Raw genomic sequence first — 13,120 nt, 5'->3', positions numbered from 1 at the left:
TAAGGTACGAATATTTTGAAATCACAGGTCCATTTTGCACCTGTCCAACAAAACTGAAATTGCACCAAGGTAGCATTTGCCAATACACAGAATACAGTCTGCTTCCAACAAACTTTTTAAGCTCTTCCATTTCCAATTTATATGCTGTGCTGACAGTAGCAAACCACTAAATCCATTTACAGATCCAATTTGAAGTTAGTTCATGAATTTACATTATCAATGTTTAATCAGTATCTTTTTTGTTTGTTTGTTTAGAACAGCAACAAAACCCAGCAGCTGGGATACCCAGTGCTGGGTGACACAGGCTTCTGGACTAGGTCATCACTGTTTTCGCTGGCATTCTGTGCTTCATTCCCAAGCTTAGGCATCAGAGTAAAGTTCAGCAGACAGTGTGTGTCACCTGTTAATCATCAGCTATTGTTCCCTACCTATGTACTTTCGTTAATAAAATCCATACCACTACATAGCCTTACTTTCCCCTTTGTAAAAATCTTCCTTATATCAGTCTGCCTGGATATATTATATGGTAGTAGATATGGGTAGCCTTGTTTCCTTCCTTCCGGTCTCAGCCATTCTCTGTGCTCTTGAAATGCTGGGTTACTCTCCTTCAGGTGCATCTGCTGCAGGAACTATTTAATATCCTTCTGTGTATTTTTTTCTTACTTCTTAATGTAAAATAGCTGTGTTTATTGAAATTATCCTTGTCACACATACTATGTGTATCAGGTACAGAAATCTAAATTTTGGAAGGGTTCGATAGATAAACAAAAGCTAGCAATCACAAAGGAGAATGTCATACTCTTAATAAATTGACTTCCTGTTTATTTTTCTCAGTATTATACAATTTTGTCTGATGGTTGTTCTTCCTTGACAAATTTACCAAGGGAATTTTTGCAACCAGAGCTTTTCTGTTTTGGCCCTCAAAAAGCAGATTAATGTTTCATTGTGTCAAAAAAAAAGCATTTCTTTATTCCATTACAGGAATACACAATAGATGTTTTCTTCCGTCAGAGATGGAAGGATGAGAGATTAAAGTTTAAGGGCCCAATGAACATTCTTCGATTGAACAACTTAATGGCCAGCAAAATCTGGACCCCAGATACATTTTTTCACAATGGGAAGAAGTCAGTGGCTCATAACATGACAATGCCAAACAAGCTTCTACGAATCCAAGATGATGGGACTCTCTTGTACACCATGAGGTAAGTCTTTTCATCTGTTGTCTACTCAAGCTATTTCTCAATGTGATTTTTCCAGATAACAATTAAATAAGGTTCCAGGAGGACTCTCCTTTGTTTCATTCCATCCCAGTAGAAAGAAAGCTAGGAAAATGTATGTTTTGTTTCCAGTTCTGTTACAAGTCTGTTGGCTGATTATGAGTTAGATTAGTTTTCCTACATGTTCTTCAGTTCTCATACCTCTATAATGTATTAAAAGATACTGACTACCTGCATAAAGTGCTTTGAGACCTTCAGATGGGAATCACTCTGTAAGAATTGTTAAGAATACTCAAAGTTGACCAACTCCATCTTAGAAAGGTTAAAATAGTGTATGACTTTTGCTTGTTACTGCACCCATTGTACTGACCATGTGAGCCCTTAAGCAAATTTATTATTAAGATCAGTGGCAATAAAAAATAAAGAGGAAGAAGAAAGGGTTAATAAGGTCTCAAACTCTTTCCAGCAAGAACTACAGGGAAAATATGTCTTACTCTGTAATAACTGTTTCTTTATATCTAGTTACAATATTTTACTTAGAGTTTTAATTTTTGCAACCTGTGCATGATTAGCAGCTAAGATAAATATTTAGCTGGTAAAATATATTCAATTTGCTTAGAAAATAATTTATGAAAAATTACAAATATCATGTATGCATAAGCGTAAGCAGCATTTTTGTAAGACTGATTTCTTCTTTGATTACTCTTTCTGCAATAATGCTACCTATATGAGTTTTTTGGAAATTTTTTATCCAAATTTCCAGAAACCCCTGACTTAGTATCTTTCTCTTTCTTTGAGAATATTTAATAAATTAAATTTGTTGTGAATATAGACTTAAAATGAATACAATGTGAATGTAGACTCCCCAGCCTAAGTAAGATATAAAATGTGAGCTGTAAAGCAAACATGTACTGTGCAATTTTTTTCATGCAGCCATACCAGCATCCCTTAAGCCTGATTTACTGTACAACACTCAAACCCTTGTAGTATTGAGTGTTGGTGGGTAGACTGCTAATGATGTTGAATGATGTGATAGTTGGAGGGGTTCATAAAAGTTTGCTGGAAATAAATTGAGACCCCCCATTTTTAGTATTTTTGCTTGAGCTCAAATCAATATTTGAACTTGTACCTGTATAAACTGACTGAAATTCTCTCCCTCCAGAAGGTATTATAATCATATGCTATAAATAATAAGAAATACTGTTTGAAACCATTATGAGGAATTTTTTTTTAAAACATACGATGGGTCATGTCAGCTAGAATTAACTAAGCATTTTCATGACTTGTAAGTATGTTGCTTCTGAGGGTATGAAATTAATGCATAAACTGTTTTCATTGTCTAGATTTTAAACAGCCATTTTTATCTGTGTCTATTTAAAATGATACTGTGATTTATATCAGAGGCTCATGCAGTTCTTTCTTTTGCCTTCAGCTGTTTGCTGATTCTTCTCTCTCTCTGCCCCTTGACTTCAGAAAAACTTTCCTGGGAAGTGGGAGAATAGAAATATGGAATATTTTTGGGTGGAAGGGTGGGAGAACATAGTGGGGAATACAATGACTATGAACCACTAGGAGTACAGGAAGATGTAGCTGATGTTTGAGGCTGGATGAAGAGGAATGAAGACATGCAGAAAAAAATCTCTACCCAGAGGAGACTTACAGGATAGGAAGGAGAAACAGAGCCTTTTTTTTTTTTAATTAAAAATAATGGGAAAGAAAAGTCTGTCAAAAACTTTTTTCAAACTGTTTTAAATAATTTTTTAACATATTAATCCCCATATTGGATACTGGGATATTGCTAGGATTTTTTTTTTCACAAAATGAGCACAAGTGAATGCATTGTTAACATACTGTCATGCTTATACATATATAAAAATAATAATCACAAGTGACATGGAGAATGAGTAGCAGCAATCTTTTGAAAGAACACAGATAGGTTTTTTTCTACATCTTCCATTCAAACTGTAAAAAAAAAGAAATTCAGAAAACTATGGAGCACAGTCCTTTGGCAGATTAACTGTAGTTTATGTGCTTTTGTAATGAGCCTTTGAGAGCCATATAATCACACATGTACCTCAGAATATTATGAGAAGAAAATGACTGTTCTTAACAACCTGCAGTTACATAATTTATATTTTCATTTAAATGGCCTTTCCTCATAGTTTTGAGGTCAGTTCTTTCAGGTTTTTGATGTGATAAGTCAATGCCTTCCAAAGGAACACATAAAAGGGAAGAAGCAAGAGCTGATTTAAATTTTAATTAGTTTAATATAACATTTCAGTTTCATCTCCTAAATCAGCATAAACTCTGTTCATTTCTGTGGAATTGATTTTCTTCTCCTGCTAACTGACTTAAATGCATAGCGGTCTTTTGCCTTTTAGGCTTACAGTCCAAGCTGAATGTCCAATGCACTTGGAGGACTTCCCTATGGATGCTCACTCATGCCCACTGAAATTTGGCAGCTGTAAGTATATAATGAGAAGCATAGCCTTTGGTTAGTGAATATCTAACATTGTTGTTACATGAGAGGTTTAAAACACAAGATGGTACTTTTTAAAAAATTTGTAACCTGACACATCAAAATCTTTTTTCTCTATTCAGTGTTGTGTCTTCTAAGGTATTTTAAAGCTTTCTTGACTCCAGTTAACAATAAACACTATGCACCTAATTCAGCACTGCACTGATCTACTTTTATTCCAGCGTGCAAACCATACCGATGAATGCAGACCTGGGTGCATGTAGCCAGTGTAGTATTAATGAAGAGCAGATTAAAGACTTCAAAGAATGTTTGTTTTCATTTATTAAAACATTTATTTTCTCTTTATTGTTAATGATATTTGGTTTTACGTTCTTAGTCAATGACGGCTACAACAAATGGCTTCTTGTGATAAAAAATTTCACTCATTAGCGCATCTGCATGTTATAGACAGGTGGACTTTGATCTCACTAGTATTGTTTTAACAGCAGCCTAACTTCATTTGCCTATATTACAGCCTTTATTCTTCTTCATGAATTAGGATCACATTATATGTATTTCCTGGATTTTGTACACTAAAAGGTTTTCTTTTTTTCTTTGGCTGCAGCCTATGTTCTCTGCTGGGCTCAGGAAAGAGAATGCTTTTTTTGAGGAAACCAATTAATATCTTTAAGTTCTGGCTGATTTTACATTAATTGCAGCCACCACAAGTTACAAAACAGGTGTTATGCTGCCACTGAGGACATCATTAACTAGGTGAACATTGCCAGAGCACTGTGCACATTCTCCATAACCTTGACATATCCCTTTGCCTTTGAGTGTGGAGCAAATTAAACCAAGCCTGTGTTTCTGATGATGTTTCCACACTAGAGGGAAATCTTAGCTGTGGAGATAAAAGATCATTAGAATTCATAATATTTGTATCATGGAGCCTTTTTTGCCCCCAAGTATTATATTTGTAATACATAATACAGCTTAACTAACTAACACCAGAGATGTTAGCCAAAATCGGCTACTGACTAATAATATTTACATATATGTGCGCAGCAAGGTATGTTTGATTCATAAGGTGTGGGAGTTAAAAAGACTCGTATATAGCCTCAAAACAACTGAAAACCCCCATAATAATGAAACTGATACTCAGGCCAAGAGGCTACTTTATAGTACAACTTCATTTGCATTCCTAAGTTGGAAACCCTTCTGACTAGGTATATTAGACTTTGTGTGAACAGTTCCTTTTTTTTTCCCTTTTTTTTCTCTCGAGTGTTTGGTTGGGTTTTTTTGCTTACTAATTTGTTCTTTGTTCTCTGCCCATGGTTTCTGGTTTTCTAGTAAACAGGAGAATTCAAACTGTGAGCAATGTGATTTTAGAAAAGCTGTCTTTCATTTCGCCGGTAGTCAGCTGTGCTCCAGCCTGTTGGCACATCCAGGGGACTCTTATTTCTGTTCATTTTGAATGGCTTCACACTCATTTTATTTCTTTACCTAGAACTCATATCTAGACTACTGTACATTTTTCAGCTTTTATTCTGGGATAGAATTTGAGTGATGAATAGTGGTGAAAATAAGCAGGAATCCTGAGGATTTTGGTTTAGCTGAGGCAAGTCCGCCAGTGGTACATATTTGTCACAGCTCTTCATATGCTGCTAATCTTGCATTGCTAGGAGGATCATCGGCCTGTACAAATGTCTCAGGGTTTTTTTATAAATAAGAGAAAAACGAAACTGAATGTATTGGAGAAGCTGTAGTTTAATAGATTGCCTTTCTTTATGCTTATCAAAAAGTCTACCCAACAGTGGCAAGGATGGGGACAAATCAGCAATTGGCAATACTGCTGGTTTGCATTAAAGTAGAGGTCTTCTTGTGGGAAGCTGGAAAGATAGAAGGGAAGTGTTAAAAATCTCTATATGCTACCCACCTGCTAGATTTTGTTAGTCATGCAATTTATGGCTAATTGCATGAAGAAGCTTCTTTCTGGGCCTCCAGAGATTTCTCAAGTGAAAACGTTTGCAGCCCAACAGAAATGTTGCTTTTCTTTTTCACTTCACTACAGTTATGGTATAAGACTTAAAATGTACTTGTCTCAGTCAATCAAAATGAACACACAATTTCTTCCATCAGTGCTTTACCCTTTTCCTTTCATACTCCATTTGTTAGTAGTGTATTAGACTGGAAAAACTTGCAGGACATACTCAATTTTTTTCTTTCTTACTGACTGGAGAGGCATTAATGCTATTTAAAATACAGTGCTGATTTGCTTTCATTCTAGTTTATTTTGACAGACCCTAGGCCAAATGTGTATTTGATCATGAATGCACTGAGAGAGCAGCCTGCTTAATGTCAGTGTGTCCCACAAAAAGATGCCAAGGAGTGACATTTAAGAGGGTACACAGGGCAAGGCACAGAACCACTACAAGTTTGTTAACCATATTGTCACTGAACCTGGTTTCCCATATTTAGGTATGAATTTCAGCTAATAATAAAATGTTTGTGATACACTCCCAAAGTGGAGAGTGGCGACAATGGAAAGTCAGAACAATATAGGAATGAATTTTCAAAAATGTTGTGTGTCCTAAATATTGCAAATTGTTGTTCTTTTCATCTGGCTTACCAAGAGTTTTAGAATACATACAATATCTAATCTCTGACAAGTTTTTTAACAGTGTAGAAGAGATGTTTATAATTTAATAGCAGTAAATTGTGGTTAATAAGATAACAAATAAGTGCCCTGTTCCCATGCTGCAATAGACATTTACCTTACAGTAAAGCTATTTTAAATGGCCAAACATATTCTTTACCATATAACTTTAAGTTTTTAGGGTGTTTTTTTCTTTTGAAAAATAAGTAGCTCTTCTAATTCTATGAGTTTTGATGGAAGCTGTTTAATTTAAATTGCTGACAAAATATTTTATCTTATTTTCCACAGATGCATACACAACTTCAGAAGTGACATACATTTGGACTTATAATGCTTCAGATTCAGTGCAGGTGGCACCAGATGGCTCAAGATTGAATCAGTATGATCTTTTAGGCCAAACAATTGGAAAAGAGACAGTTAAATCAAGTACAGGTTAGTAAAAGATGTTTTGAACAAAAAGGCACTCACTCGGCTCTGAAGAACATAGGGATTGCTGGTGATGTCAGAAGGCTACTGAAAAAAACTGTTGCAAAATGTGAGATGTTAGGCATAGTCTATTAATGTATGGTACAAGTAACACAAAACAGCCCTTTACTGATTCTTTCAAGTTAATAAGTAACTGGTCATAGCAGAGCTGAACTTGTCCCCAGTGACTGTTTTTTAATGCTATCTGGAGCTCAGTCTTGAATCCTGATGTTTGTAACCCAAGACTGGGATAATTGTTTAATTTCTTATGGTAAATCACAATTTTGTCTACTAAATGGTGAAGAATGCAGGTTTCAACTATTTTTTCCTTCCATCATGTTTTTGGCATTACACACTGGATTATTCTACCTGACTCTAGACTGTGTTCCTACATGTACCAGGCTGTGATGAACCCCCATGATTGCCTTTTGACTGTAGATTAAGTTCTCAGGGTGCCTTTGTGTGGATGCAGAGAGTTGCTTATGGGCAGAAGCCTGCAGGACTGAAGTTCTTGTCAGGGCATACAAGAGTTCCTGTTAAGTTCCTGAACACTGATCTTTCCTGGAGCTCAGTGGGAATAAGATGTAGTTGTACTCAAAAACTTTCTTATATTCTGTAGGGTGCTTTCTACTACAAAATACGTTCTGTGCAATTAACCGTATCACATGTGGTTTACATAAACATACCAAACTTTCTTTTACCAAAGAAATGGACTTTCTTAAGATGATAACCTTTTGTTTCATTGTATTTTGTTTGTTTGTGGCACCTAGGCGAATATACAGTAATGACGGCTCATTTTCACTTGAAGAGAAAAATTGGTTATTTTGTCATTCAGACTTACCTCCCCTGTATCATGACTGTCATTCTCTCTCAAGTGTCATTCTGGCTAAACAGAGAATCTGTACCTGCCAGGACAGTCTTTGGTGAGTATACTGAGTAGCATTAGCTTTGTTTACAACAGCTGAAGCTGTTAGGAAGCATTTCTGCAATCTGTTTGGTAAAGGCCTTTTTCATTCAAGTTAGTGTGTTTGTAGAATGTGATAATATTTCTAGTCCAAATGGCTTTCAACTGCAGTTTACAGATATCCTGAGAATGCCAAAGTCTTTGGAAATTAGGACATACAAGAGAAACGTCCATGTATCCTTGACTCTTTTAAGAGGAAAAAGTTTTCACAGAATGGAAAAAGATGATAATGTTTCTATTTAAAAAGTACTTTTAGATTATTTTCAGAAATGTCTTACCTTGATATTATCCAAATATTTTGGTACTTAGTAGATAAGCACATTTCTAAATATATTTGTAAATTAAGCAAATTAAATTTGAATTTGTTGAATTATTTGAATGTGTTAAATTTTGCAAGCTGCAGTTCTTTAAAAGAAACCCTATTCTGGAGTCTGGGCAAAACTTTCTCACTAATTCAAATTGGGGTGTACTATAAGGCAGCGATCAGCTTCAGCAGTGAAAAATAATGGTGTTCTCTTACAATAAGGCTTTGCTCTCGTCTTTATTAAAGCAAAGTAACAAATGTCTTTCTTATTTGCGTAACTTAAAGTTCTTTTAATTTGTTTGCTTTTAAAGAAAAAGAGACTAGCACAACAAAAAGAAAGTAATGCCTGTGTGGAATCAGTGATCATAAATGCTGCATAAAATCCTATGATTAGTCATCAGTAAACACCATGCACTCTTCAAAAAATAGGCCAAACTTAAATACATATGAAGTATGATCCACAAAAAAGCACTTACTGTCTCTCCTGGTGGAGAAAATGCCACACAAAGCATCATGAAAATTGCAGGTTTGAATATAAGCCTTATTGAAGTCAGATGAAATGGGTCAGTGGTTTTAGTGGGACCAGAATTCTACCATGTGTTCCCAGGCAGTTATCAGACAGAATTTTTTTTTTTCTTTCTTCAAAATCTTCTGTGAATTTGTCCATTTCTGCTTATCAAAATGCACATTCCTGTTTTCCAGCCTTGCAAGTGCATTGTCAAATCCTTCTATATCTCTGTCTTTGCCCTTTTCTGTACCCCCTTCTATACATTCAGGACAGTGTAACTGGTTTGTCCAAAAAAAGTCTCACATATTCTCTTCCTAAAATGCACTTTCGGTTACTGTGTCGTTGGTAACAAGGTACTACATCAGTAACAAGGCACTAGGATAATTTTCCTGGAATGTTGTGTCCCTTCCTGCATACCTCTTTCTTGTTCTTGATTTATTTTTTTGTTTAATTTATGTTTTTATTTGAAATAAGTAATACCTGCATGGCAGCCTGCTGCTTTACTCTCCTGGGGGTTTAGCATAATATGGATAATGAACAGTGTCTTGTTTCAGGATGTCTTGAGGGAACTGGGTAGGATGGCCACAAGAACAGGACCACACCACCCAGTGACATAAAATCTAAAATTTATTTACTAAGCACAATGGGTATATCGAGGGGATAGCAATTTCTATGCTAGTATTTTATTTCTGCCACACAGACATACACCTCATGCACCAGTCAGGGCTCTGTCCCCTCCAGGCCAGCTTAGACTGGCACCCTGAACCCAGAGGAACAAGACATGTCCAGGCTCTGCCTCATGGAGCAACCTAGCCCCTGCATGCAGCATTTGCACCTCAGGCTTAACCTTCTGCATTGGGTTCAATGTCCCCTGAGGAGCTATTCCTAACATTCTTTTACACTCTAGATGAGATTGTCAGCATAAGCTGCCAATGGCCTCTCTAATTATGTTGCCCCAGGTGAATCTCTCAGTCTTTCTCCATACCTACTGGCAGCAGTTGTCACTGAGATTTCTGATACCCTCTGGTCCCTTGCCTAAATGTGTTATAAAAATGTGAAGTTAGCCACAGTTTCATAACAAAGTTCATCTATTGCTTCTTACTGTTTTCTGGCTCGTACTGAATTAAGCTTGACAGTTGGAGCTGGGCAGGTACACTCAAGGTCTCGTTTGGGTGGTACTTTCAGGTAGCTTCCACCCAGTGACACATGAAGCCCATGCTACAGCTAAGGTAATAAAACTAGCTACTTCCAGCAGGGAATATAAAAATTGCAGGAGATTTTACTTTACATTTTTATCGATCATACTTAATTTTTAGTTTTTATGTGGAGTAGTCACTTGCTAGATAGCCATCTTTGCATTGTATAATACATATATCAATATTAAAATATGATTAAGTAGAAAGTATTAGTTTTGATAAAGTGTTTTTCAGAATCAATGAGAAATTTATTTCAAGTACGTTCTGGAGAGCTACCAAGTCCTGGAAAGGACTAATAACTGGAGTACTGTTCCTTTCAAAGAAACATAAGTTATTCAAAGCACCACTTAGCATTTATTATTTCACGTTTGAAAGAAGTTACTTTTCTTTCTCCTTTCTATTCTCTTGCAAGGTAGTTTCAAGTTCTAGGTTAACATTAAGGGCTTGGTATAATGAGGCTTCTTTTATAGCTGAGCTCTTTAATCCCTTTCCTTTATGGCATCTATTTAATATTGTTGACCTAAGCTATCCCAAATGAATTATGGCCTAATGTTATACTTTGCTTTAAATTATTGGAAGAAGAAAGTTTTATCATCGTTAATTAAATAAGTCTTGAATGTGTTTTCTCTAGGAGATAAATTTGAAAAGCATTTGATTGCATTTTTAACGAAAGGGAATAAGCCTGGTTCATAATGCCTTCATTTAGTGCAAGACTACAATCTGTTTCATTTAGTAATGTGTTTATTGTTCCGCATTTAGTGTCAACAATATTAGCAAAACTAATCTTGTGCAGCTTATTGAATTCTCGCTTCATTTTTAATGGGTCATAACATTTAGAAGCATCACGTATATTTGAATAGCAGCATTAGATGCAGGTGACAGAAAAATCAGAAATTAGTTTTCTCAGTGCTACAGTTATCTATGTGTTTTAACTCACACAGAGTAGGAATGAGAATGTTAAAATGAATGTAATTAGATATATATTCTTTGATACCCAAAGCAGGCAAGAACAAAAATTAATAGTCATATTATTTTTTAGTACATTATCCAGGATGCAGGATTTTAAATCACATAGCTATGTTCCTTTGTCAAGAGTCTGCTCTCTGTGATCATTTTATTCTTATGCTGCATTCCTATCCCTGTGTTTTGCTTGTTCTTGGTTTATCTTTTCTGAACCTATATTAATTAATGTACATTTTGAAGCAAAAAGCCATTTAGACCTGAAATAGACAGACTTTTTAATTGTAGAACTACAGAAAGGGGAACCTAAGAAAAGTTCAGATTTTTGCTCTCTGGTTATTTTTATGTGGGAATTGAAAAACATAGACCCTTCCTTTTGAACAATTCTATACATATAAATTACCTTTTCCCATTTTGTTGAAAAGAATCTCAACTGTCTTTATTACTTCTCCTTTCACATGCTGCAGATTATCTTTTGTGCCTTTAGAGATATCCCACCACTCACAACTTTCAGTCTCTAATTTCTTAATTGGGAATTTCTGCTAACTGTAGACATAACACTCTAGTGGTAGGCAGTGGGCAAGCATACCTGGAAAACTGTAGCCCTTAGTTGGAGACTGAGCTGGCTGCAAATGAACTAATATGTCTTCTCAGCTCAGTGGTGTGCCAAGACACTAGCTTATGTTCCAACAGTGGCATAATGACATGTGACTTTGACTGGAGCTGGGGTAAATAGCACTTGCCATTCAGCTTTGGGAATTAACTTGGCTGTTGATCAATGGGGAACTCTGTTCCATTGCTCGGTATTCGTACAGTGAAGCAACATGAGCACCGACTTCACAATATGTATATGTAGCTTAACCGACTGACTGAATGCAACTTTTCTGGAAATAGATTATGTTATGGTCCTTGGCCTACCATGCTGTTTAAAAAGGCTTCTGGCCTTTTGTGTTGTTCTTTTAGTAAAAAGGGTAGACTGAGCACTTGAGCTATTTTCTACAATCTTTCTCTCAATGATTGTTCAGACTTGTCTCCCGGTGTCTAAGCAGAATCAATGTACACTCCTTTTGTATTGTATTCTCAAGTAATACATATACATTGCATAAGTAAAAAAGAAGCAGTATGGTATGTAGCCAAATGTTATGGTATAATACTTTAAAATTACACTGTCTCCAGAATTTTTAAGCTTTTGTTTAGATCTCCAATCATTTACTCTTAGAGTGATAAAATGAAGTAGTAATCTGTATCTCTGTAAAAGGGACAACAGTCTTTTCTTTCTGCTATGTTATTTGTATTTATAAATCTATTCAGGTTGTGGACCAGGTTGAGTGAATTAAATTTTCTGTCTAATTTTTTCCCACTTAGTTCAGGTTAAATGACTGTGGTAGCTTGAACATCACTGAATTTACAGAGTAAAGGAATAAATGAAAGTGCATTGGCAATTGTCTGACAATGTGCTGTTTGATTAGCATTTGAGTCACAAAGTGGTGTGGCTTGCTGAAATTTTTAGAGAAATTGTCAACTGGTAGCAGGATACAAGATGTAAATTCATGATGTTTTAATTGAGACTAGAAAAGGTCAGCAGTTAATCTTAAATTAGATTTCTGAAGAAGCCAATGGGGCTTCCAGAAGGTTAGGTTATTCTAAAAGGTAGGACTTAAACAGAACAGTACCTTAGCAACTGTATATATTTACATGTGGATAAGGTCACCTTATCTCTGAAAAACAATCACTTTACTGATACTTCTGTATAATTAAATGATTTATCTGCAGCTCAGGACCAGTGTTAAAATTTGCATGTGATAATTTTAAATGATAGACTGCCTTTTGCCTGAGGTGCTGAAAATAATTAAGCCATATGTTGTGTAAGTGTTAGGAGAGAATAAGTTCTTTACAAACTACATTGTCTACACATTTTCATACAATATAGTATGATAGCTGCTTCCTTTTCATTGTATAGGCTAGCAGATCCCAACAGTGTCATGGCTGATTCCAGACCAAATCCACTTCTTTAATTTATGGAGGATGAAAAAGAGCAATTAGAGAATTATGTTTGCTGAGGTGTCTGGATTCTGTGTGACTCAGCAGGATGTTTTAGTGCCTAGTTTTCCCTGCTGCACAGGCCTTTGGAAGCGCATCAAGGGAGAATAGCGCAGAGGCTGAGTCCACTTAGGTTTGCTCTGTCATCCTTTGTAGAACCCTTAGAGATGGAGATTCTTTACAGGAGGGATGGAAATGGCAAAGCCTGAAGAGGTCTGAGTAGGTGTAATTGCTGCCTCTCTTCCCTCTCGCACAGTGGTTAGAAATGCTTCTCTTGTAGCAGAAGGAAAATTTGAGCTATGTCGATCCTGCAGAACCCAGGTGGCAGATTGCCGACAGTGGAGAATCCGGC

General features: G+C 36.0%; 1 protein-coding gene across 3 annotated transcripts in view; it reads left to right on the top strand.

Annotated features, from left to right (window-relative positions):
• Positions 1-13,120, top strand: part of GABRA2 (gamma-aminobutyric acid type A receptor subunit alpha2) — a 64,819-nt gene that overhangs the window by 39,196 nt on the left and 12,503 nt on the right. For all 3 annotated transcript variants that reach the window (XM_087736426.1, XM_087736427.1, XM_087736425.1), the window contains exons 5-8: positions 982-1,202; positions 3,599-3,681; positions 6,620-6,763; positions 7,567-7,719. In XM_087736426.1, coding sequence (XP_087592552.1) covers positions 982-1,202; positions 3,599-3,681; positions 6,620-6,763; positions 7,567-7,719 — 601 coding nt within the window. The remainder of the gene's footprint in view (positions 1-981; positions 1,203-3,598; positions 3,682-6,619; positions 6,764-7,566; positions 7,720-13,120) is intronic.

This window comes from Nipponia nippon, unplaced genomic scaffold (genome assembly GCF_047370975.1).
Source record: "Nipponia nippon isolate SJK-2023a ecotype South Korea unplaced genomic scaffold, ASM4737097v1 scaffold_6, whole genome shotgun sequence".
Lineage (NCBI taxonomy): Eukaryota > Metazoa > Chordata > Aves > Pelecaniformes > Threskiornithidae > Nipponia > Nipponia nippon.
Note: the sequence above shows the minus strand (reverse complement) of the source record. Positions and strands in the feature narration are given on the sequence as shown.